This window comes from Branchiostoma lanceolatum, chromosome 3 (assembly GCF_035083965.1).
Source record: "Branchiostoma lanceolatum isolate klBraLanc5 chromosome 3, klBraLanc5.hap2, whole genome shotgun sequence".
NCBI lineage: Eukaryota > Metazoa > Chordata > Leptocardii > Amphioxiformes > Branchiostomatidae > Branchiostoma > Branchiostoma lanceolatum.
In genome coordinates this window covers 19,014,112-19,038,435 of record NC_089724.1, presented here as the reverse complement: position 1 = coordinate 19,038,435, position 24,324 = coordinate 19,014,112, and the positions used below count along the sequence as shown (strand labels likewise).

At 40.1% G+C, this 24,324-nt stretch overlaps 1 protein-coding gene across 37 annotated transcripts in view; it reads left to right on the top strand.

Annotated features, from left to right (window-relative positions):
- Positions 1-23,232, top strand: part of LOC136430830 (microtubule-associated protein futsch-like) — a 38,890-nt gene extending 15,658 nt beyond the window's left edge. For 3 of the 37 annotated variants that reach the window (XM_066421826.1, XM_066421840.1, XM_066421822.1), the window contains 48 exons: positions 659-787; positions 1,488-1,553; positions 4,583-4,651; positions 4,838-4,903; positions 5,049-5,111; positions 5,531-5,596; positions 5,923-5,994; positions 6,149-6,211; positions 6,357-6,425; positions 6,666-6,722; positions 7,944-8,000; positions 8,135-8,212; positions 8,393-9,379; positions 9,568-9,627; positions 9,768-9,857; positions 10,219-10,305; positions 10,664-10,720; positions 10,897-10,971; positions 11,092-11,163; positions 11,321-11,404; positions 11,583-11,660; positions 11,970-12,038; positions 12,299-12,427; positions 12,585-12,650; positions 12,842-12,907; positions 13,058-13,132; positions 13,499-13,555; positions 13,997-14,065; positions 14,189-14,251; positions 14,436-14,498; positions 14,634-14,696; positions 14,812-14,874; positions 15,146-15,214; positions 15,345-15,401; positions 15,538-15,609; positions 15,803-15,886; positions 16,064-16,162; positions 16,361-16,465; positions 17,351-17,461; positions 17,701-17,769; positions 17,991-18,079; positions 18,591-18,634; positions 19,251-19,295; positions 20,135-20,190; positions 20,491-20,583; positions 20,725-20,831; positions 21,061-21,181; positions 21,544-23,232. In XM_066421826.1, coding sequence (XP_066277923.1) covers positions 659-787; positions 1,488-1,553; positions 4,583-4,651; positions 4,838-4,903; positions 5,049-5,111; positions 5,531-5,596; positions 5,923-5,994; positions 6,149-6,211; positions 6,357-6,425; positions 6,666-6,722; positions 7,944-8,000; positions 8,135-8,212; positions 8,393-9,379; positions 9,568-9,627; positions 9,768-9,857; positions 10,219-10,305; positions 10,664-10,720; positions 10,897-10,971; positions 11,092-11,163; positions 11,321-11,404; positions 11,583-11,660; positions 11,970-12,038; positions 12,299-12,427; positions 12,585-12,650; positions 12,842-12,907; positions 13,058-13,132; positions 13,499-13,555; positions 13,997-14,065; positions 14,189-14,251; positions 14,436-14,498; positions 14,634-14,696; positions 14,812-14,874; positions 15,146-15,214; positions 15,345-15,401; positions 15,538-15,609; positions 15,803-15,886; positions 16,064-16,162; positions 16,361-16,465; positions 17,351-17,461; positions 17,701-17,769; positions 17,991-18,079; positions 18,591-18,634; positions 19,251-19,295; positions 20,135-20,190; positions 20,491-20,583; positions 20,725-20,831; positions 21,061-21,181; positions 21,544-21,612 — 4,518 coding nt within the window. In that variant the 3' untranslated portion in view covers positions 21,613-23,232. The remainder of the gene's footprint in view (positions 1-658; positions 788-1,487; positions 1,554-4,582; positions 4,652-4,837; positions 4,904-5,048; positions 5,112-5,530; positions 5,597-5,922; positions 5,995-6,148; positions 6,212-6,356; positions 6,426-6,665; positions 6,723-7,943; positions 8,001-8,134; positions 8,213-8,392; positions 9,380-9,567; positions 9,628-9,767; positions 9,858-10,218; positions 10,306-10,663; positions 10,721-10,896; positions 10,972-11,091; positions 11,164-11,320; positions 11,405-11,582; positions 11,661-11,969; positions 12,039-12,298; positions 12,428-12,584; positions 12,651-12,841; positions 12,908-13,057; positions 13,133-13,498; positions 13,556-13,996; positions 14,066-14,188; positions 14,252-14,435; positions 14,499-14,633; positions 14,697-14,811; positions 14,875-15,145; positions 15,215-15,344; positions 15,402-15,537; positions 15,610-15,802; positions 15,887-16,063; positions 16,163-16,360; positions 16,466-17,350; positions 17,462-17,700; positions 17,770-17,990; positions 18,080-18,590; positions 18,635-19,250; positions 19,296-20,134; positions 20,191-20,490; positions 20,584-20,724; positions 20,832-21,060; positions 21,182-21,543) is intronic. The other 34 variants (XM_066421823.1, XM_066421824.1, XM_066421843.1 and 31 more) reach the window with 34 other exon arrangements.
- The last annotated feature ends 1,092 nt before the right edge of the window (positions 23,233-24,324 follow it).

The following is a 24,324-nucleotide window of genomic DNA, read 5'->3' as shown; positions in this document are numbered from 1 at the left end:
CAAACATAGGTCCTACAGCTAAAATGCGAGATAAAGTTACTTTGGAAGGAGCATAATCATTGGCTTGTACCTAGTTCTCCCAGAATGGTTTGCACTGACATTGTCACATTTTAGCTGTGGAACTTTTGTTTATGGCACCTTGACATCTCCTTCATGTTGACATCTGCGACCTTGAGATGTCAAACATGACCCACAGCAGATGAAGCTGGTTTCTATGCTGGTAAGTGTTTTTGCAAAGAGGGTTCCTCAGGGGTTGTTACTCAGTTTTATTCCAATGAGGCTTACTGAAAATGATACTGTACAAAATTAACAGCTTGTCATCTAAGCATGTCCCATGCTTGATTTGCATGGATGGTCTCTGACTCTATTTCAATTGACACACCATTGTCTTTCAATATTGAATAACACTGCACACATGCAGCTGTCCCTGTCCTCTCCTCCTCTTCACAGTTAACATGCCAATAATACAACATCTCTGTTGATAAGGTAGATTCACCGTACCTTGGTACCTCTCATATAAGTCATAAAGGTCATACATAAGAAGGGTAAATGTTCCATTGGCAGGATCATACTAAACTTTGTCCTGCTCTCTTCTGTGTGTGTTCTCTCTCTCCTGTCTGCCCGTCCTTCTGGTCGTGCCTCCCCTCCTGGGAATCAGGATCACATGCGGGTCCGGGACAGCCCAGGTCCCGCTGACGATGATTCCTATGAGGAGGGGATGTGGACGCCTCCCACGGGCGACACGTACAAGCTCATGTGGATGGACCCTGACTTTGGCTCGGACGAGGTAGCCATGTTGCCAACATGTCTGCATGTGCATGTAATGGCTTACATAGTCCCATGATCATTCATACCTCCCATTGTAGTCACCTTAGTTCAGCACTTGAACTATGTCAGTCTGTTTGCTTGTGTGTGTGTGTATGTTTTGTGTGCTTGTCATGTATGCTTTAACATTGGGATTTGTCAGACATTCCTACATGGGAAGTATGCTTAAATGTAACCTCACAATATGACTTCAGTTACTAAATGCTTCATTCTGTGATAACAAAACAACAAACAACATTGTCTAACCTGTAGTCCTTACAATACTGATTCTTTGAATATTGATTAATTGTTCTCGCAAATATAAGAACTTACATGCAGTTGGCAAGATTAACAATGTGTATTTTCTTAAAATCATTTTTACATAATTGCAAAGTTTAGTCGAGATTAGATTTTGACAGTTGTCTATAGGGTTTACAAAAAATGATTCTAGGTTAAATTGTGTTTTAATATATTAATTCATGATGTTCTTCATCAAGGTAGGTTTTGTGAAAAATACGTCCTTGAGAGAGAGAAAAAAATGGAAAGGCTTGTAATGTTCTAGAAGGCATTTAAAAATGGGATGCAAGCTCAAAGGAGTGTTCCTGCAAATTGGTATTGGTTATTCTGCAAGATTGATTAGGAATTGATTGTGCTGCATTTTCTCCTTGCTGCCACTGCCACAGGACACTGAGAGTCCCAAAGACTTCCCTGTTGACCTCCTGACATGCAGCCCTCTTCCTTCTCTGGAGGTAGTGTAATAGAAGTAGTCCCTTTTTGTTTAACTGTCTTAACAGAAAGACAGTTATTCTTTAAGTCTGTCTTTCATGTTTTGTCTTTTTTTTTAAATCGGTGTATCAGTCCTTGTTTATTTTGTCCCTGTCTAAGTTTTGTTTCGTTTATCTGTGTTACCGGGAGTTGTTTTCTGTTAAACTTGCCCCCTCTGTATGATGGTGCAGAGGCTCATGTCAACTACTGGTACTGAAAAACACAGTTCAAACTGCACTACTACTATGTCTTTACCTCCATGATATTGTGTTAAGATATTTATGTCGTCAATAATTTTTACACTGCACTCAACAGAACAGCTTGTATCATACTGATACCAGGATGTACATATCCAAAGACTACATGCTGAGCTAACTGCTCTGTGTGTGCTGATTGGTTTATTCAGAATACAACCTCAGCCAATAAGGACTCAGACATTGGAGATGCCAGTAGCATTCCTCCTCCCTCTCACACATGTTCTGAAGATGTTGCCAACCCCCCTCCCGATGTACTACCTGTGGAAGAGGTAGAAAATTTGGCTTTGAATAAACTTAAGCCTAACCTTTAACAACTGTGACCCAACCAGTTTTTAAAAATGGCTTTTTAAAGGGTGCTACATATGGCTGTGCTGACCTGAATGAATGAATGAATGAATGATTTTGAAATTATGATGTTTTGAATGGATGATGAACATAAAGTATCTGTATCTATATAGCCGGTATAACCGCCCTTCGGCGTAACACACCAGCTGTGAAGTAAGGCATTAACTTTTTGGTTAGAACTTTCAGATTGCTTCTAATACATTGTAACAATGAAGTACACAAGTCTTCCCAGCCCATATTGCACATAGCTGTGGATACTGTATGAAGATCAAGCCATTGATTGTAATTAGACCCATAGCATAGATGAATGAGCTGCCAATGCATGGTATGACTAAATAATGTCAGCATCAACAAAAACCTAGTCAACACCTCTTTTTATGTCTTCTGCTGTCATGCCCAAACATGCATGTTATGTCTGCCATGCAATTGGTGCATAGTTCTCTTGCTGTGTGGACTGTGTGATTCAGGCATTATTCATTTTGGAGGAGGAGGACATTAACAAGACAGCCAACCAGCCAGGAGAGGGTCGCCCTGAAGAGGTTCATGCTGTTCTACATTAGCATAAGTGTGACAGCATGTGAGATGTAACCTTAGCTGTGTACAGACAATGACAGGTGGTACATATATGGGACCACTGGTAGTGATATTGAGGGAAAGTCAGGAATTTACTGCAGTCTTTGAGCCTCCTTGCATGCTGCTTTGTTTTCTGATTAGACAGTGGTTTTCTTCTATGTGACAGATTTGTTTAAAGTGATGGTATTCAGGTCATCATATTTGAAAAGGTGATCCTTTGATGGCTTTAAAATGTACATCTTTGAAAGCTTCCTGGTGCTGATATTTACTGTCTACAAAAGGAATTTTTGATATATTTGGGATTCTATCAACAGTAGCATACTACTACAAATGTACTAGTATTTACTACAAGTGTGCTTAGATGCTTCATTCAAGTAGTTTCAAATCGTTGTGGGTATATTTATGACCTAGCGTATCAGGGTTACTAATAAAGTAGTAAATGTCTAAGTTATTACCCACAACCATGCATCAGGACAGCCTGCAGTTCTTGTTTTGACAGCCAGGGGTGACCCCTACCATGTCCAAGGTCACACATGTTGTAGCAGCTTCCTGCCATCTGCATTCCAACAGTGTCACATCAGCCCCCTGCTTCAGTGCACTTCTCATCAGATTGTTGTTAATTCACATTGATCCGTCCTGACCTTCTGGGGCCATTGAAAATGTATCATACCCATGCCACGGTTGTCCTTGAACCCTAGATCTGGCAAGGGATGCAATTTTCTTCTTACAGTCTTGCATACATGTAAATGTTTCATGTAGTCTAGTATGTCTGATTTGATCATGGTGGGTTGAGTAGTTTACTGAAATCAGTTGTTCTTAGGTTCCTACCGGGTAGTGATTTGATCACTGTCCTGGAATGTTCGAGTACATGTACATCCAGTGAAGAAATACCTTTACATTGCATAACTCCTAAGGGGGTGTGGTAATACGGTTAGCAGGTTTTGTTTCCACAAATTGAGACAAATGGATGGTTAAGGCAGAATAATCTAATTAGGTCATACCTTTCCGTATAATATGCAGGAGGCTCCCTGCAGTAGTTGACACAGTAGTTGTCCAGATATCTGCAGTGCCTTGTTTATGTGGCTTCCTGCATAGTTTCCCTGACCTGCATTCCCCTGGGAGTCAGACAGTCTTAATCATGTTATTATTGTAGAGGACAGATGGAACCAGCACAATGGAAGAGTCCCATATCCTCTGTCTGACTCCATTGATTCAGGGCTACACTACTAACTCATTGCCATGCAAATTGTAGAAACACCCTGCATATGACTGACAGCTGCTGACAGGTGACCATGAATGAAAAGTGTTTGCCAGTGATAGAAGTCCTGACAGTGGGGTGTATTTTTAGACCCTTGTCAGCACCAGCTTGGCATGAAAATCGCCAGTGTTTTTTCTCACTCCTGCTCCCCTCAGTTTAAGAATAGGACCTCCAGTAGGAAATGCTGGCCGGGTATTGGCTGATCTTCTTGTGACCTCATCTGAATGTCTGCCATTATCCCTGGGGATCAGCATTCTTGATTGTATAACCAATTAGATGGGCTGCTGGGAGTCTGCGTGAGGGTTTGTACCCTGCTGAAATAATGCCTCTGCTTCTTCCCTACCCTTATTTGGCTACAGTTGTGGTTGTAATGTCTTTGTTCCTGGGGCAGTGCAAACGTGCATGTCGCACTTGCTACTCTCAACCAAGCTTTTAGTGTTTTGGGTAGGAAATCTGTATGTGACTGCTGTAGCATATAAGATCTGTTGTACCTTCAACTATGAGTGGTACTGCATGGCACATTTCAGTTCTTGTGTTGCACAGTTTGTTTTAGAGTTTATATGGAGAATTTTTGTTTCAGGCTAGTGCCGATAATGCTGTATCGCAGAAACTACCTTCAGACGATAGTGTAGATGATACAGCTGAAAAGGTGTAGATTTGTTCCCATTTATCTGTTCTTTTCATCTGGATGCCCTTTTATATACATTTTGTACATTATGTGCATGCAATAGTCAAATTGCTTTTATTTCTTTACTTCTAGTTCTATATCTACATGTTGATATTATAACCCTTCTCATATTTCATCTTCTTATTTCTCTCTATATCCCATCATCAGATGTTAAAATTATCCAAAGCTGAAAAGACACCTGAGAAAAAACAGAAATCTTCCTCTGGCAGCAAGGTACCAGTTAACTCATGGCTTTACAAAACTCAAATATTCTCCATTTTTGTCAGATTCTTTTCTTCGTTTAAGACACGTTTGACAATGTATGCCAGAAGTGTCCAGCATCTGTTTTCATCTCTAATTTATTTTCTTGGCTGTGAAGACCAAATCCTCCTCGAAAGGAGAAAAATCCAGAGGGAGCCTGAAAAAGTTTCTTAAATCCAAGGTACCTTTCTTTCTTTCTTTCTAAGCTGTTCATAATCTTATCTTATCTACAGCTGGCTTCATCAGACTTTACCAAATTGGCAGGCAAAACTGCTTCTACTGAACACTGACCTTCACTGTTTGTCCACATGCCAGTTTGATTAAGACTGCTCGTAAACATTTGACACATGATTCTTCTCTTCAGTTTGTTCACATTCCCATTCCACAAGTACTTATTAGAAATGTTACTGTTAGGAAATTGAAATTTTTTATTCTGTAGTTTCACAGTCATATCATTGAGGCCAGCTGTATTACTATTAATGACATTCTTACTTAACTTTCCCTATCACTCTTTGTTTCTATTTGTAGTTTGTACTGTTCCTTGCTTTTCTTTGTTGTTTGAACTCTCCACCTAAGTGCCCATTTCTCCTACATGTGAAGTTTGCCAAGGGCAAGCAAGACCAGGCCCAAGAAGGCGAGGACGTCTTTTTTTTCAGTGGCAATGAGGTACAGGTATCTGACATTTTCTGGAGGTTTTACCATGCTAAGTAGTACTGTTAGATACTGGAATTGATTTTGCTCTTATTGTTTTAGGATTAAGTTCAGTCGTAAATGTAAAACGTAGGTGTAATGGCAAAACGTAAATCAACAAGCTCTATGGGTTGCAGGGTCGTAATGAGACTGAAAGTATTGAAGCAGTCAGTATTGAAAGAATTTTTTTTCCTTTATTTATGTCTTTGGCTTTAATTTGTATGTACAGAATAGTTTGTTTTGTTTCGTTTAAGCCTTCGTTCGAACTTCCACCTTTTCTTTTTGTACCATTTCATACAAAGACTTTGCATTCTGCAAACGAGGAGAAGATAAAAATGGGGGCTAATGAAAGTACAACAGAGAATCATCAAGGGGTAAGGGTTGACTTTTCTGTTTTGTAGACATTCTCTTTCAAAATTGGTTTACTTTATGCTTTAACTGTTATTTATGTTTCATTATCAAATGTCCTATTCTAGTCACTCCACTACAGTGCCTCTGTAATATTATAATACTTCTTACATAATTCAGACCTTGAGAGAACGACCGCAGTCTGCTTATTTTAATGGGAGCCAGTCTACCATAGATAGTCAGGTACACACATCTATCCGATTTAGACCATTTCACCTGTATTCAGCTTTGAGTGATGCTTTTCTTCTGTTTTCATCCTGTCTTCTGTTCTTTTATCTTCATTCTTTCCATCTGACATGTCATTTCTGTACACAAATACTTCTAAAAGATTACCCTGACCGCAAGCGAAACATCGCTGGACGTTGTGTCCGTGGACTCCTCTACTGGTGGTTCTGAGGTAGCCTGGTGTTACCATTATGTCTTCACTTAATTTCATTCAAACGTGTTTGCTAGTGTGTTAAACAATTAATGACTTTGCTGATTGACTTTGCATGTCTGGTTGGCATTATGTCTGATACAGCTTGGTAATTAACTTACCAATGCAGTCCGATGTTCATGTAAGATTGTGAAAGTGAATTTAGTTAAGTGCCCGCTCTGTTCTTAGGGTATGTGAAAATAGAGAGTGCCTTTTTTGCAGGAGTCAGACAAATTGAAGAAGGGCAAAAAGAATGGTCTTGGTAGCCTGTTAAAGCGAGTAAGTGGTGGCTGACAACAAACATTCCTTAGGCCACACCAACTTGATTTTATGGATGACATCCTCTGGAGACCCCAAAACTAATGCGCGCGGGCGAAAAAAAGAAAAATCCAGCAAAAAAAAATGCTGCAAAACCACAGGACTACTAGTACAAAGCTGGTATTGCGAATTGAACCACAGAACACAGTTTATTTGCAGGAGGTACATGTAGGTTGTCTTGTTCATCATAGCAGACTCAGCGCAAGTGATTGATTTTTAATATATTGACAAGAACGACCAAAGAAATATACTATTAGAAGGTATTTGGCTCCAAGGACTGTGGATGATATATGACTGTGATGAGAATACTCATATACACCCAGTTTCAACATACATGGCATTGAACTTCATATTAAGCATTCCATGGTTTACGCTCACAAATCTCACTGTGAGACCTCTGCCAATCCCTCAATTCCTCTCCCATGCCTCTCATTATTGCAAAAGAAACGTGTGAGAGCCACTCTGGATAGGTCGTGTTTGAAATTGTCTGGGCGATACTCGCTGGCCGCCGCGAACCTCTCGTACAACTGTGCAAACGCAAAACCCCCCTAACCAACATCGATGGCATACCAATCCTCAAAGTCGCCCCCAGTTTTCCGATAAGCCGGCACAATGCTAGCCTTTTGCGGCAATCTAATTCGGCAAGTTCCGGAGTTCCGTGTAGCCTTGGAGGAGGTGATCTTTTTTTTTTTTTTTTTACAACAGGCGAAAATCAATGCGCGCGCGGATGTCATCCATAAGATTAAGTTGGTGTGGCCTTATCTAACTCTATACTTGTATTTATTATCAGATATTGTCATCATGTTTTTTTACTGATGGCACACATATTTGATCATTTGGTAAATCAACTGTACAGTTACATATGTAGATATCTAATGTGTACATCTTTGTCTTAGTCCTAAGTTAAGTCCTACTGTTAACCACAAGCTTTGCAATGATAATGATATTCTGAACAGTAACTGTTTTTCAACCTGATATTGAAAATTGCTTCATTACACCTTAACACTAGGACTGCTTGTAGACAAGTGTTTTAAAAGTTATGCATAATTTGCTTGTGTAATACTAGTATACACCTCTCAATATGCTTTCATTCTTTCTATGCTCTGTAGTACCGGAGCTGTCATATATTTCACCTTTACTGATGCTTTACTCTCCCCGTCTAAACCCATTGTGCCCTACTAGACTTTCTCACTGAAAAAAGTGAACACCAGTGTGGAATCAACTTCAGACAAATTAGAGGTATTTACTTTCTACTCTCTCTCTTCCTCTCTCTGTCTCTTGCTGGTCCTTACTGCACTGCTCATGTATGCACTGTACCATTGCTATTGTACTCCCGCAAACCCCTGCATTGCCTCTCCTGTCTGGGTATGCAGGCTTCCCCCCCACCTGTGCAGCCTAAAACGCCTGATGGACTATGGGGCCTCCTTCCCATCCCAATACAAGCTCCAGAGGTGTTGTATTCTTGCTAGAATTTACATGCACATGAATTTGTTTTCTATGTTTGTTTTTCTAAGAATATAGAACAAACACATCATTGCATTGCTTTTCTCCCCTTGCTTCATTTGTTGCTTTATGTCAGTACCTATTTTCTATTTTGTAACCTTGGTGACATTCTGCCTGTACTTTTCAAGGATCCTGATGACACCTCTGAGGCCCCTTCAGTAGTCCCAAATGTGTCTTCTGTGGCAGAAAGTGGCAAGTCTGAGCCAGAACTCACTACACAGTTGGAAAGTTCAGAGGAAAGTTCAGAAACAATGTGTCATTTAGACTCTAAACCAGAACCACCTGGTGACACAGAAGGCCAGCTAGAGGCTACCCCCAAGCCGACTAAATCTGAGGCTGAAACTATTAGTGTTATAGATGCTAAAGACGCCATAATTCCTAGCACTGAGACAGTCTTTACAGCTGAACAAAGTGGGCCAGATGTACCTACTGTAGCTCCTAAAACAGAGTCAGATGCTATTAACACATCTTTTGAACCTGAAACGTCTAGCACAGAAGTTGTCACTGAACTTGAACAAAAGGCACATGAGGTAGATACCAAAGCAAAAATAGCAGAAGCAGTAATTGTTGACAAATCTGAACCATATGAAGCTCCTAGTACAAAGTCTGTTATCAATACTGAGCAAATTGGAGAAAAAGATAGCACAACTGAAACTCACTTAGCACAAGTAGAAAGTTTAACCAAACCACAGAATGCTGATGCCAATGGTGAAGCCCATGTAGATCAATTTGTGTTGGATACAGTAAACCTAAATGGAGAGCTTCAGTCAGAAGTCGTAACAGAGCTTGAGGCTGAAAATGTAAATGTGGAAGTCTTGCCCCTCTCAGAAAATCTGGAGTCAGAAATTCTTTGTCAGGAAGAGACTGTTTCTGATATTGTACCACATGTTGTAGAAGGGAATACCCAAGTCATGCCTCAAGTAGAAAGCCCTGATATTGGAGTTGAGCCTAAAATAGAAGAACCTTACAAGCAAGTCACAACCCAACCCAAACCTGTTAGCTCTGAAACAGATCTAGAACATGGCCCAAAACCTACTGCTATGGTAGAACCACTTCCACAACTTGGGACACCACAAGATGCAGTTGATATTCCACCAGACTCTTCATTACTAGAGGTACACTTCTGCCCTTAGAAAACGATACAACATAATGTAATTATTTTCTGTCTTGTCATTCTTTATCTTTATTGTTGTGCCTTTTCTCCTTGTTCATTATTGTATTTATCATGCACAAACAACTTATTTTTCTCATTTTGTTCCTTCTTTGAAATGATCAGCTTTCTTCCCTTTTGCCACATTTCCAGACCACACCAGCAGTTCCCATTAATAAAGTAGATCTGCTTCCGGAAATACCAGCTGTTGAGGTATTGCTTCATTGTGGTACTGTACTTGTTGGCTGCATGGTTCTTGACTTAACAATTTGGGCTGTAAAATAGGTTTGGATAAAGTCTTACTCTATCTCACTAAGATAGCTTTCTCTTTACTTTTTCCCTCTGTGAAACAGTGTCTTGAAGATGAAATCTTCCCCATGTCTGAGGACCTGTCACTGGCAGAGTCTACTAAATCAGAACAGGGAAAAGATACATACGAAAAGGTAGCAAACATAGACCAGCATGCATTGAAGATACTAACTGCTTAAAGATACAACAAGAACAGTGGTATTCTGTATAGGGACATTTCAGTCAAGAACATTGTTGTTGATCAAACTTTAAAGTGTATGGATCAACGCATATTCAAACTTAGATAAGTTGGAATGACTGTCACTGTCAGTAGTAATCAATTGTGTTGGGCATTATCAGTTCCATGTAGTAGATCTTAGCCTCTTTATTAGACTTGAATCTAACCCTCACCCTGCTGAGATGGCCCTTTTTTACCAAATTTGTGTTGGTTACTGGGTTAGGCAGCAGCAAAGATGGACTCGCCTTATGATTATACTTTGTTTACTCTTGCAAAAGGAATTGGTTGCAGACTTGTGCAAGGTAGCTTCCAAACAGCTGGTTGACTTGGACGATGTTTCCATCTTAGACACAGATGACTTGGAGGTTGGTTACAGCAGCTCTAACCCAGTCATGTGGCTTGTTGACTGACTCAACCATGTAATAGCACAATAATATCAGGCAACTTATAGACTTTCAGAATGCTGCAGTGAAATTACTCACAGCAATTGTACTATGCTTCTTTCACATGGTAACAAGTAAATCACCAGAGCACATGTACCGTATATGCTGGACCTAAACCCCAAGTTAGATAGTTGGAAATATTATAATGATGATTTTGGATGTTGAATGCTATTTCTCACTCTTCTGAGTTTTTATTAGTTGTATCTTTGGAATGGCTGATTACTAAATGCCTCCTATGTTTGAACTACTTCTACCTGCTTTCTTTTTACATCCTACAAAGATTGTGGAATGTGGATTTGAAGATAATACAGAAGATGACTCAGTCTTTACGGATGAGGTATATGACGTGCACGCTTCATTGTTTTTTTTCTGATTGCAATGGGTTTAGAAATATTGACATAGCTAACTTTTATCATCCTGATATTCTCTTCTGTTTCACTTATTTTTCTGTTTCTTTGATTGCCTTGCTCTTCTGATGTGTTTATTTTTGTGTTGTTTTTTTCTGTGCAAAAGTGTCTGTCACTATCTAGCTCAGCATCCACAAGGGATATTGAATCCTTAAAAGTGACATTCAGTGACGACATTGCTGTAAGTTGTCAGTCACCGTGGACTTTGACACTGTTTTATCTTGCCTTAAAAAAACCTGGCTAACGGTTTGTTTTCTTTATTTTCTTGACATTTCCTTGTACTTTCTTTGGTGATTTCTAGTATGGTGCGGGGGGGCAAAAGGAGCCTACAGATGACTTTTCCTGCGACACACTTTCTGAATTGAGCCTCGAGGTATCTGTTGTGTCAACTTTGTATCTGCTTTTCTACCTTTTTCATTTTTGCTGTCATTCCTTCTACAGTCTGTGTTCCTATCACCTTTGTCTTCCATTATTGTTTCCTGTGTATGATTATTCATTTTGATACGAAAACAATTTCTTACCCTGTGAAGAGCGACCTACCAAAAAGTGAAGATTCTTCAGCAGAACCTAAAGCAAAACTACAGTCAAAATCAAAGTCGCCCAAATTGAAAAAGGTACAATACTACCCCTTTGCACATCATGAACGCAGCATTGCTACTTTATCTCTGTTGAACAGGCTATCATATTTTCTCATTTCTTGTCCTTTTGTTTTTGAGTCAACCTATTTTGCACAACGTTGAAGTGTGCATCTTTCCAAATGTTATTTTTACCCATGGGTGTGTACTATACTAGGAGTCTACCAAGCCTGGTTCCAAGCAACCAACACCAAAATCTTCTAGAAAGGAGTCAGCCACAGAGAAAGGCAGCAAGGTAGATGGATAGGATGGGTAAACCAGCATTTTGCCATAAGGCCTTGTCATGTGTTAACAAGTTTAATAGTTTCGGGAGAATCTTGAAGTTGTCTCTTGCATGACCTGAGATGTGTTACGTGGGAGTCTGATATTGACATGTAGCTGGTAGCATTATTGCCTCCTATAATCTACTTCCACACAAGTAACTTCTGTACATACCTATCTAGCAGTCTTGCACATATAGACTAGTAGTAGAACTGAAGATGACCATAGTTTCTGTCAGGTTTTCTTTCCTATTCTTCTTCCTTCTTTCTGTGAAATGATATAGAAGCCAGAGGCAAAGGCCCCTTCCACACCTAAAGCAACACCAAGGAGCATGAGGAAGTCCCTATCAGAGGTGAAAAACGGTGTAGAAAGCATTTGACTAATCCTGTGTAGTTGTTAACCTGGTGCTCATGAGAGAAGGTTGCACATTCATCATTCATATGGTTGTGGTTGCTCCAACTGTATATTGTGCCTAACACCTCACTTAACATACTGCTGTGTGGAATCTGTAACTTAAACAGTAGGAAACAGTACACATTTCACCAGCCACTAACTTCTTCAACTTATTTTCTCTCTGTATCTTTGCTGTCCATCCTCTGTGTTCTCTGGTAGTCATCTCCAAACAAGACAAAGAGAACTGTCTCCTCTGTAGCTAAAGAAATTGTGAAAGAGACCCTGAAAGAGGCTGGTGAATCTACGCACAAGTCACACTCACTTAACAGGGAGAAGGGACATTCTACAGTTGAGTCTTTTGTTAAGGTTCAAGAGCTTATTTTTGTGGAATGGAGATTTGACTGCTCAGAGGATCCCTATGACATACTTTATTCCTATTGTTTGTGTCGCTATCATTAACATTGTGTGTCTGTAGTGTGTCACTTAAACATTCTCTTCATCCCAGGACACTGGCAAAGGGAAAGCCATTGTTGCTAAACCTGTGCTGCGAAAGTCTTTCCCTTCTGATGAGGTGCTCACTTCTCTCAACCTCCTACATACTAAACTGTGGACTTTTTATAAATAATGTCGGTAATCAATGTTACACATACCTTCTCACCTCTTTCACTCTAAACATTTCATCCATAATCTTGTCAAACTGTGAAATTCTACTGATTTCTCTGCTATCCATAGATTTTCACCTTTCCTTATTTTTCATGACAGGGAGTTGACAAGCAAAAAGAGAACAAGAAAGTTCTTCAGCGATCCATGTCAGCATCGAATGCTGAGGTGCTTTTATGTTTGTTCCCTGCATTTTTCTCTTCCTTATGATCTTTCTGACTTTCTCTCCCAATATCATATTATTTTTCTCTTTGATGTATATTTCTTTTCCTTAGATAAAGAACTTCTTTTTGTTCATGTGAACTTGTACACATGTAGGATAACAAGGAAAAGAAGATCACAACACCAAAAACAACTCCCAAGTTACAAAATAAGAAACAAGGCAGTGCAGAGGTTCTTATTTCCTTTGTTCAAGAGTTCATTAGATAGCTCACGATGAGTGGCATTGAATGCTGTTGTTTGAAGGCCATGTGAATGTGGTTCTGTTTAGAATGCAATGTAGTGATCAGTAAGCATGGATTTGTACTTGTAACAGAACTATCTGGTGTTACATCCATATAGTGCATGCATGTACAAAATGCATATGCTTACAGATAGGAACATCTCTTGATAGTCCTGGAAACATACCAGTGGCTTTGGTTTGGTCCATTTGGTGGTGATGATGTACAAAGGGCATGCTGTGTGCATGGTTTTATTTGCTGCAACAATTTTTATGAAATGTGTTGATCCTGATATATGTAGTTATGTTTGCACATTAAGGATGCATCTAGGGCAAAGCCAGCAACGCCTAAAACAAGACCTCGGGCTTTGTCAGAGGTGACTATCAATTCCGGATTGCTCTTTTCTCAAGCATGTACATGTATATCTCAAATACTTTGCACAAACAGATTCATCAGGTCTTATGGTGTACAACTTTAGTTTGAAGGACCTTTGACATGCAGGGTCACTAGTGTGTCTATGCACCTTTGGTGCACTCATACAGTCCAGACAGTAAAATTGATGACATGTTCTGCTTAGGTTGGTGTAGATGTGTTAAAGTAGTGTGAAACTTAGCTTTGCTCTAGACTTGCTGACTGTTAATTGATCTTTACCACTCCAACTTATGTGCCAGGACTTTGGTGTATTGGGCCACCTGTAAAGTGCTAAAGATCAATTGATAGTCTGACTACACCAGTACCTGATGGTCAAGGCATAGATGATAAGTTTCCTACTCCCCTCAGCCTTGCTAACATGTCAGTCTAATTTGCCCTTTTCAAGCGGAAAGACCCGAGTAGGAGTGCCCCCAACACCCCTCTGACTAGACCCCGCTCTCTCTCCACAACTGAGGTATATCTCCCATATCTGTCCTGTTCAAATTCTAGTTAAGTCCACATGAACCTTTCTAGTGCATTACACATGCTTACTTCCCCTGTCTAACCTATATGTTACCTGACTCACTTTAATCTTAAGCGGAAAGAAACAAGTGCACCCCCCACCCCAAAGGGAAGACCTCGTTCCTTTTCCACCTCAGAGGTAACCTCCTTACCTTACCTTTCCTTCATCCTGCTTTCCTCTTTTCCTAATCTCTTACTTTGTTCTTGCGTTTCCTTTTATTTCTCATTATTTCCTCAAAACCCCAATAGAATGGGAAACTTGCCTGTCGATCATATGCACTTTCAATTTAACTTTGTGTCCTTTGCTGTTTTGTGACTGAAAGAAAAAGGGCATGTCTGCTCCGACAACACCAAAGACAAGGCCCAGATCCCTCTCTACTACAGAGGTATTAATATCACACTCACTCTCACAGTTGTGAACAGTTATCAAATTAATGCCTTTCCTTGCATTGTTGAACTGCATAGCAACTCCTTTAGTGTGATCCTCTAACTGCTTTCTTGCTTCTACATATAACTTAAAGAAAAAAGATGTGAAAGCTCCTTCAACCCCAAAGACCAGGCCCAGGTCTCTTTCTACTACTGAGGTGATTATTGCCTTTAGGTGTTATTTTTTTTCCTCTAGTTTTGTTCCTTTTCTTTTCCAACTTGCTTACTCATCCTCTATAACTAAAAACCTGTCTTCCCTTTTCCCTTCCAAAGAAGAGGACCACTTCTGCTTCCACAGCACCCAGCACACGACCCCGGTCCGCCTCTACTACTGAGGTATCCTAACCCTTATTCCCACCCCTTCTCATTATTATAGTCATCTCTTTAACGTTTCTTCATTTACCTAAAATTTCTGCTCTCAAGGGTGTTCCTTCCAAATATACCAGGGTGTGGGGACAGTCAGAAACATTTCCATCATTGGAATTGTGTATTACTTTTTATCTTTTGTTGGTTTTGATTCCTGTCATGTCCCTGCCCTTTATGATTAGATGGCCTACTCGTAAGCGGCAAATAGCTGAATACATGTACAATTTCTATAACCAACCAGCAGAAGAAAAAAGCTGAAAACACCTCCGTGACGTTGAAGCCAAGACCCCGCTCCCTCTCCAATGCTGAGGTACTACATGTACTTCCCTCTGCTCTGTAGCTGCTCTGCCCTAACTTTCTACTCTACTAGCATCTTTAACAAGCTTTTCTGTAGAATGCAATGTCTAAGTCCAAGCTGTCATACTTCCTTCCTATCACAGAGGGACAGGAGAAACAAAACTGAACCAACAACCCCAAAGTCAAGGCCTAGAGCAGAGGTGATAGAACTCCTTGTAACACTCTACAGAACAAAATCATTCTATGACTAATTATAATGTTCTTCTGTTCCTTTCCTCTTTGTGCCTTTCCTTCCTATGTTTTTTTCTGACACGTCTCACCCACGGTTTTCTCTAGCGAGACAAAAAGTGTTCAAGTGAACCCCCCACCCCAAAGTCCAGACCCCGGTCCCAGTGCAACCTAGCTGAGGTGACACATGTACATCCCTTATGTTATGGAATGTGTGTGGGCTTAAGTTATTGTAATGAAGCTGCTACAGTGTGACACATCAAATGATTGCTGCGATAATCATAGTTTCCAGCATTTACTCTTCAGACTCGTTTGATAATGGTATGGTTTGACTGAAGGCATTCTTTCCCTCTTCTCCTGTCTATAACTCTAGACAAAAAGCAAGAAGCAAACCAATGATATAATGACCCTAGCAACCCAGTGGGAACAGCTGCCCACTAAGTTCTCCACTTTCAAGGTTTTCGCTTTGCACACTTTTGTTTATTTTGCAGTAATTGTTGCTTGCTTTATAAGAGAAATGAACAATTAAATCTTAACAGTTAACTTACTTTTTAACTCTCTTTTATTTCCATGTTGTTTTCCGTTATCCTACATTTCCCACCTCATTCTTGCATTTCCCCGTTCATCGACACAGCAGAAATCAAAGTTTTCTCGGGAGGCTTCCATAGATGAGAGTACTGTGGAGATCTGTAGGGTAGAGGTGGAGGAGGCACAGGCTGTGCCTGAGGCCCAGGTATAGCTTCTTAAACTGTCTTTGTCTGTGGCCTTGTACTATTGTTCTTGTTTTCACACAGTTACTATATATGGTGACTATTGGTGAGTGAGTGAAGATCTATCTCTTTCTTTGCTGTATTGTCCATTTATGTGGTCCATATAGTCACAACTGTGCTTCATATTTTTTGTTTGATCTATACCTGTCTTGTTCAAATAGTTTCCTATACCTGCTGAAAACAATGGCCCAGCCAAAGCCACGGAGCCCCCAAAATCCACTGTAGTGGAAGCCATACCAGTTGAAATACCCCAGCCACCAATCAAGGTGATACCGGTACACTGTAAATAAACCTGCCTAGTGTTCTATAATTCAGTAGCACATGTGTGTGCATCTTAAGTGTTGCTGTCATAACCAGCATGAAGCTTTACGTGTAAACTAGAGCGCAGCGGTATCCAGTGGTCTCACCTGTAATGCTGAGTTCTTGCACAGACATTGTATATCCTGCCGTTGTTTGTTCCATGTCCTACTGCATTGTAACATTTGTGATAATTGGGATTCAGGTATAATCGTTAGTACTGATTTGACGGTCCACAATAGCTGTGGTAATGTCAGTTGTGATACACAGAGTAACACATCTACCTAACTTTTTGTCCTTGCCTGTAAGGCACAACCATGTACTAACCCTAATTTGTGCTGTGTGTGTTTTGTGTCCTGTGGTACAAGTATATCAACAGGTTTTTAGACCTGAAACACAACACTGTATTGGTGTTAAACATAGCTGCAATAAGTTTGAACAAAGGTTTATTGGGAACTGTATTTCATAATCTTATACACATGGTGGCTACACTATTTAAGATTTTACGTGTATTTCCTGGTCTTGATGTTCTGAAGTATATGTTTAGTTCCTTCGTGTATATGTAGGATGTATGACAGAAGATTGCTGGCCATATTGTGTCCGTATCTAAAATACCTTAACTGTGCTATTTGTTTCGTATGTCTCCTGTGTTTTATCAAAAGCATGCTGGACAGTATTTCTATGGTGACACATTTACATCTGACAATACACAACAGCATGTAGCTGTACAAGCATGCTCTTTCTGTCACAGTTTTCCTTGCTTCATCTGTCATCCCATCCCAGTCATCTCCACTCTCCACTGTGTTGCTTGATGTGTGTGAGTCTGAATGTTGATATATACTTGCCACTTTCAGACTCCTGATGCAGAAACCAGCAAAGGCAAGCCGTCTCCAAGACCGTCCCCGCCACGACCCACCGAGTCTTTCACTCACAAGGCATCCAAACAAGACGAGGGCATTGTACAGGTAAGTCTCGTCTGGGAAACTATGTTGGCATGAGATTTTGTGTGGACTTCATGCTAAATATATATATAGTGCAATGCATTCAAAGTACAGACATAGCAATGAACTAAATATGGAAATTACAGTTATCATAATTAGAAATACATTATGTATATATGTACACAAATAGAGAATTTGTACACTGGTTTGAATATACAACTTCCAGAGGAAACATGGATAATAAGAATCTTCTCTCCTCACAGTTGTTACGGTACTCCCAGTCTGATCAGGATGATGCTGTCAAACAGGCAAAGGAAGAGGTGGAAAAAGAGGTTGGTATCAATCTTGACTGTCAGAATATTTATTGTATTGAGATCTCATAATGTGGGCTAAGTAAATGTTTCCAGGTGAAGATGAAGTCTGTAGGTTGAACTGCAGATCAACAGTTGTTGATTCGAGTTGGTCATATTAAGAGCCGATAGCAAGGATTTGTGATAACTGAGTTGTAGATAAGGGTGATACTAGTATCTAACTGTGTCCCTGCGTGAAACAGTGGGCGATCAAGATGTCGGTACGAGACCTGGAGTTCCAAGAGGTCTGCAGACAGAAGGAGGAGTCTTTGAGAGACAACCAGGAGATGAAGTAAACGTCTTTCTATTTTGCTGCTTGTACTTATATGCTCAGTCTTAAAATAGTAATCAGAGGATGGAGACAGTTGTACTCTTTGAATGTTTGTAACGACGAAGAAAGATTACATAACCAAGTGTATATTGTGTTGTGTGTAAAGTTGATAGGTAGGTATAGAAACAGGGAGATGGTCATAACTAGGAGAAGGTGGGGAGGTTTTGTGAACATTACCTTGGACTGCAAATGTGTACACAAAGTTTCCTACAAAGTGGTCCCATGCTGCCCTGTAAAAATATGGGGGGCATTTTCTAGCATTAGTGTTCTGATAAGGTAGCAGTGGGTTTAGCTGCCAAAGACAAACATGTACACCACCAGGAAACCATATCTTCATACATGTATCATTTGCAGCTGCAGTGGACTACCATGAATTATATGTGCTTCAGATCTTTGTTGGCATCCATTATACTTCATTGTTAGTGTATGCAGACATGATAAAGCCTTTAAAGGTTTTGTCTTTGTCTTATAGGAAAGTGGTTGAAGGCTATGAGAGAACTATACAGCAGATGATCGGTGAGTTCCACAAGTCTGTTATGGTCAATGACTGATTTCCTATCAATAGATTTAGATTCATGTGATATGTGACTGATAGTATTGGTATAAGATTATTATAGACAATGTGTTTTACAATGTCTTGCCAAGAAATCATTATTTCGAGTAGTAAGTGACATAATTTTCTCATGAACCGGTTACAATTAATGCTTTAATGTCTGTTGCACAGCTACATTGTAATTGTCATGATTTATATATTTGGAAGATATTGTGGAAGCTGAGAAAGGTTGATGCAATAGAAATATAGCCTAGTGTTTCAGTAAGCTGAGTTAAAGTCTATTGGGAGTAAAGTCAGAGTGTCAGTGTCTAAAGGTGTGACCTTAGAGTAGTAATTGGGTCGATACAAGGCATGTCGGTATCTTCCATATACTGTAGTCATAATTCATCAAAGGGAAACTGTTTTACTCCAGGTGCTTAGTACACTGTTAAGGCACTACTTGCTTATGCAATTATCAGACTACTGACTTCTCTTTTCTTCTTGTCTCACTGCACCACGTGGTGTGTCCTTGATGTCCCACTCATGTCTTCTGTCCTCCTGTCCTTGGCTCTCTTCTTCCTTCCATTTGTGACAACTCAGACAAACTTGACCACCTTGAGGCGGACAGGTTAAAATTTGAGTTTGGTAAGTACACATATTTACAGGTTCCGTTGATCTGTCAGCGGCACAGCAGCAAACTAAACTGGTCAAAAATACACACATTTTCACAAAGTTTGCGTAGCCTGGTTAGTACAGCTCTAACAATAACCTGCTCTTGCCTGTGCATGCTGACATTGGTGCAACTGTTTCTGTGTTCTCTGCTTAGTTGCTGCCCAAGGTAGTTTGGTCAGGTTTATTTGCTGATACCAGTTGTGACCGACAGATGTCATGCACAACCAGCAGTAGTACTGTCTGCAGGAGGATTTGTTAGTGGATGAGGGCTGTGTCTGAGCTATGTTTACCAGGCTGAAAAAGAGTCTTTTATAATTTGTCTTTGACATACTTAAAAGTGCAGAAGAAAACTTTTGGCCTTGAGTGTGCTTCCCTGTTGAAGAAGTGATACTCAATGTGGCTCAGAGAAATAGCTGGCATTAAGAGCTGTTCATGAAGCTGACTTAATGCCATTCTCTGTTGTCCAACATGTTTGACAGGTCAAAGCTACTGCTGCTGTAACTGCCAATGTAAATTCTGGCACTCTTCTAATTCCTGCACCCCAGAATGCATGCTTGCATTTGTTTCTGTTATCTCTCTTCCTTTTATTTTATTTTATTTTGAGTCAATTTGATTTGATGTCTTGTAGCTTTTTTCTTGCTTTACCATCCTTTTTCCGCTGCCTGTGAGAGTTGCACTGCATGTGAGAGCTGACGCAGTATTGAATGCTTTTGTTTCCGCATGTCATACTGCATGGGCTGCTGCAGCAGAGGTACATGTTACATGTGTTAACATCCCACCATGCTTCCTCATGTCATTGTTTTCTTCTACAGAGGACAAAAGTTTAACAAAGGAGAACAAGATGCAGCTCATCAGAGAAAAAGAACAAGTAAGTCTTTTTTTTTTCATTTTTCAGTCTGGTCTTGGTAAAATTACATGTAGACCCCCTAAAAACTGATTCCTCTTTTGTTTAAGCCCTTACAAAAGCTTCTCACAGTAGTTCTTGTTCAAGTCTGTTTGTGTAGTACATTTTTACATAGTTCTAAATTTGACGATTTTGACCACTGGCATGTTTAATTACCTGTGCACCAGTTACAATTAGAGGTGCAGAGCAACCTGCTAGTCTGGTACCACCAGTTGTGACCTGCTGATGTAGATGACATGTCATGCTCAATGTCTTTCCTCACAGGCTCTGGAAGATCTAGCCAGCGTAGAGAAATCTTTCAGTGACCTACACAAGAGATATGACAAGCTGAAGGGGGTTGTAGAGGGGCTTAAGAAGGTGAGAAACTATGAATGATAAAACATCAATGGCGCTTGAAATATACTGACTTCTTAATTTTTGTATACTTGTTATTTCAGACTGATCTATATAACCTCCTCGGACTGATAGACACATGTTGTTTCTCCATTACTACATTAGAATGAAGAAACTATGAAGAAGTGTATTCAGGAGTACCAGACCAAACTGAAGAAACAGGAGCAGAGATATCAGTCCCTGAAGTCACATGCGGAGGAAAAGATCGAGAGGTGAGACCTTGTCAGTTTTACACATCTCGAGCTGAGTAAGGGTACTCTAGTTCTTGAAGAAACACTTCAGTCTTCACACATCGTACAATAGAACAGTCCCTTCCCTACACAACAGCTAAAGCATATTCTCTGTCAGTCTATCCTGCAGTTGATAGCTGTGATTGCCTGTATCAGTCTATTTAACCATATCTGTGCTGTAAGCTAATCTAAAGCGGTTGTTTGTCCCCAGTGCCAACCAGGAGATTGACAGGGTGAGGAAGGCAAACCAGACGGAGGTCATGTCTCTGCAGGCACAGCTGAAGAGAGCGGAGACCAAGGCGGCCAGTCTGGAGAGAACGGTAGAGCAGCAGGTAGGACTTCTGGGTCTCTATGTACTTTGTAGCTGTAGTACTCTAAGGAGCTGAGTCCTCCATCTGTACAGTGTACATTTTAGATACACCATTGCCGTATGTTTGTTCATAGATGGTTCAAACTGTACATGTTCCAAAGCAAATCCCAATGTCATTACTTGTAACTAGTAAGATGCTCTTGCAAATGCCAAGAGCTGCTGACACAGTCTCTGAAAAACACTGTTGTTCTAGGTAAAGAGGTATTTCTTAATCTTATGACAATATCAATGACAACTGTTGTTAATTGCAGGTAGGGAAAGCATTGTGGTTATGCTTACATGTATGTTAACTGACATGTGACTAAACTTGATTTTCCCTCGCAGGCTCAAGAAAACAAAGAGCTGACTGCCATCTGTGACGACCTGATAGCCAAGATCGGAGGGAAGTCCTGAAACACCATCCAGTGAATCACACAGTACAACTTGTCTGATTTCAATAAAACAGAACCCAATTATCAAGGAAAGTGTGCTTACTAAGTTTGATTTTGTTGGTCAGGCAAGTTCCTAAGTACAAACGTTGTTGAAGATTATTTATAAATGACAAGCCACGCCTTAGTTGATTGTCATACTTTTGTAAAAGGTATCAAAGTATCCCTGGTGCTTGATGCACATGTTCTGACATCTTTTGTACAGCCTTCTGTATTCCACATCCTTCTACCACTCCTTTTTTCCCCTTGGTATTTATTGCAAATGTTAGGAAGAGAAGCAACTGTTGAACAAATGGACAGTTTTACCAAGCTGTTCATTTCAGGGAGCTTGCTTCCCATGCAATAAAAACTGTAACTGTAACAATTTCTACTGTACAGTGAGACTGTCAAATTAGCTTATGTATGGAACTTGAATGTTAAATCTCCTTCTATTTGGGTATAGAATGTTGAATCAGTGAGTTTGTAATTGGGGACGGGGAGAAGTAGAGTAGCTGTGAGGGAGATGAAAAACAGATGACATTTGTAATAATTGAACTAATATGTAACGTTTGCATGAGGTGTGAGGGGCATGGGGGAAAAGTATAAGTCATAGAGTGAGAAACACAAAGCTACTCTGTTCCCACCTGTACTCTGCACACTGAAATGATCCAGGTGATCTTCCTTTGTGGGAACTTTCAGAGCTTTACAGACTTGTTTTTTAGAGACTAAGGGAAGTGAGATATGATAAGGGTTACTGTAAGACAAAGGTCGGTATTAAGAGTTGAAGTGCCAAGGTCAGGGTCCGACTATGCACATGTACTCCTGGTTAGGAAGAGACACTGTATATTAAATAGTCACAAATATGAAATACGATAGAAGACAAGTGATTGAGACAGATGTGATGTGGTACCCTTTAAACATGATCATTGAAAGTTTTTAGAAGTACGAAACCTGTCTAGATACTGTTTGAACAAGGATAGTCTTCCCATGTTGAAATATGATATTCTGCCTTCCATGTTCTTTGGCAGCACTACCATAGAAGCTGCCCCTACCGCCAAAAATATCCCAACCCTTACCTTTTGCTAACCCCCTGTTGCCCCATTCTGTTAGCACCTAGGAAGCTTGCTTAGAAGATAACTTTTTATCTGATTATAGAAAGACATTGAAAGTCTTAGCATATAGCCATTAACAAGCTTTCTTAAGCTATTGTATGGTGCCCAGAACGTCTTGAAATGTACACTGCTATTGTCTATGTTACACTTCATTTTTTCTCAGGACTACCTACATGTGATATACAAATAGCAAAGCTCCCACGGAAACCCCCACATCCCTGTGTGACTGTCCCAGCTGTACCCCACGTGACATCCCTTCAGCCTGTCATAGTCACCACTATTTTTGCACAAATGTGTAAATAGATCCCTGTTCTGACCAGTGGATGCCAATAACAATTAAGTGTTGTAACATGTAGAGCAACATTGTCAACATGCTGATATGCTTGTAGTTGTGTATGTCTCCAGCAATGACCAGTGAACTACAATGTATGTGTGAGTTAGGTTTTGTACATAAAATGATGATTTGGTTTTCTTAATAAAGTTTGAAAATTTTATGACTGAGGTTCGATATATTACCATTTCATACATATTAAGTACAATCAGCTATTGTGTATCCGGTCGCAATGAATGATGGATAAGCAACAAAAAAAGTAATTAGTTTGGAAAACGCTCTCAAATACCAGTGTCAAAGTGCCCTAATTCGAACACGGATGCAAATGTTACCTTTTTTGGCGTATTGAACGTCTACCTCGTGAGATCCAATAAGCATCTGACAATTCAGACATTGGCAGCAAACATTGGGAGGGACTGCATATTGTGTACTCTCGCTATTCAAGGGTCAAAAAACAAGTGTCATCTGGCCATGGTAAGAAAAGTAGCAAAAAGATGAACACAGATTGGTAACCAGGATTTCCCATACACGTAGCCACGTGGTGGTAAACAAAGTTGTATGTCATAAAAGTGAGGATGCCATGACGTTTCTAGGTCATCATGTTGCTTCTCCTCAGTAGTCAGTGTTCGCTCCATTAAGTTAGCACGCCATGCTCAGTCCACACCACGCACACATCTCCTTTCGTGGACCAGCTTTATGGAAATTAGAAGAGCCTCTTGCGTGCAGTAAACAGCGGACTTTAAAAAAAAAAAAAAAAACTGTGGCCAGTTAGGGTGAATCTCTATTCTTGCATTATCATCGTTTTCTTGCAAAGAAGGACCCCTAATATTTTCGATAAGTTTGGTGGGTTCTTTTACGTGCAACAGAACGCCTTTTGTGACCAACAAAAAGGGCACATTTTGGACACAAATATTGTGGATGTACTTATTTGTTTGTGATTACATTGTATCTGCACTTCGTTACGCGATTCCTAACAGGTCGTCCTCGAAATGTCAACCTGTCCTTGGTGCTGAAACCACCATCAGACAGTTTCACAATATTACTATTCATTTTCTTAATTTCACAATTGCTTTGTGTTATTTCTATAATCGATAAAAGAGTGTCGATGAAAAATGTCTAATAGAGTATTGTTGTCTGTAACCTTGGCAACTTTTGTGGATGTATCTGATGATGGTTTCAGCACCAAGGACGGGTTGACATTTCGAAGACGACTAAACCTTTTGTATCAAATGAAGTCTTGGTCTTTCTTAGATAG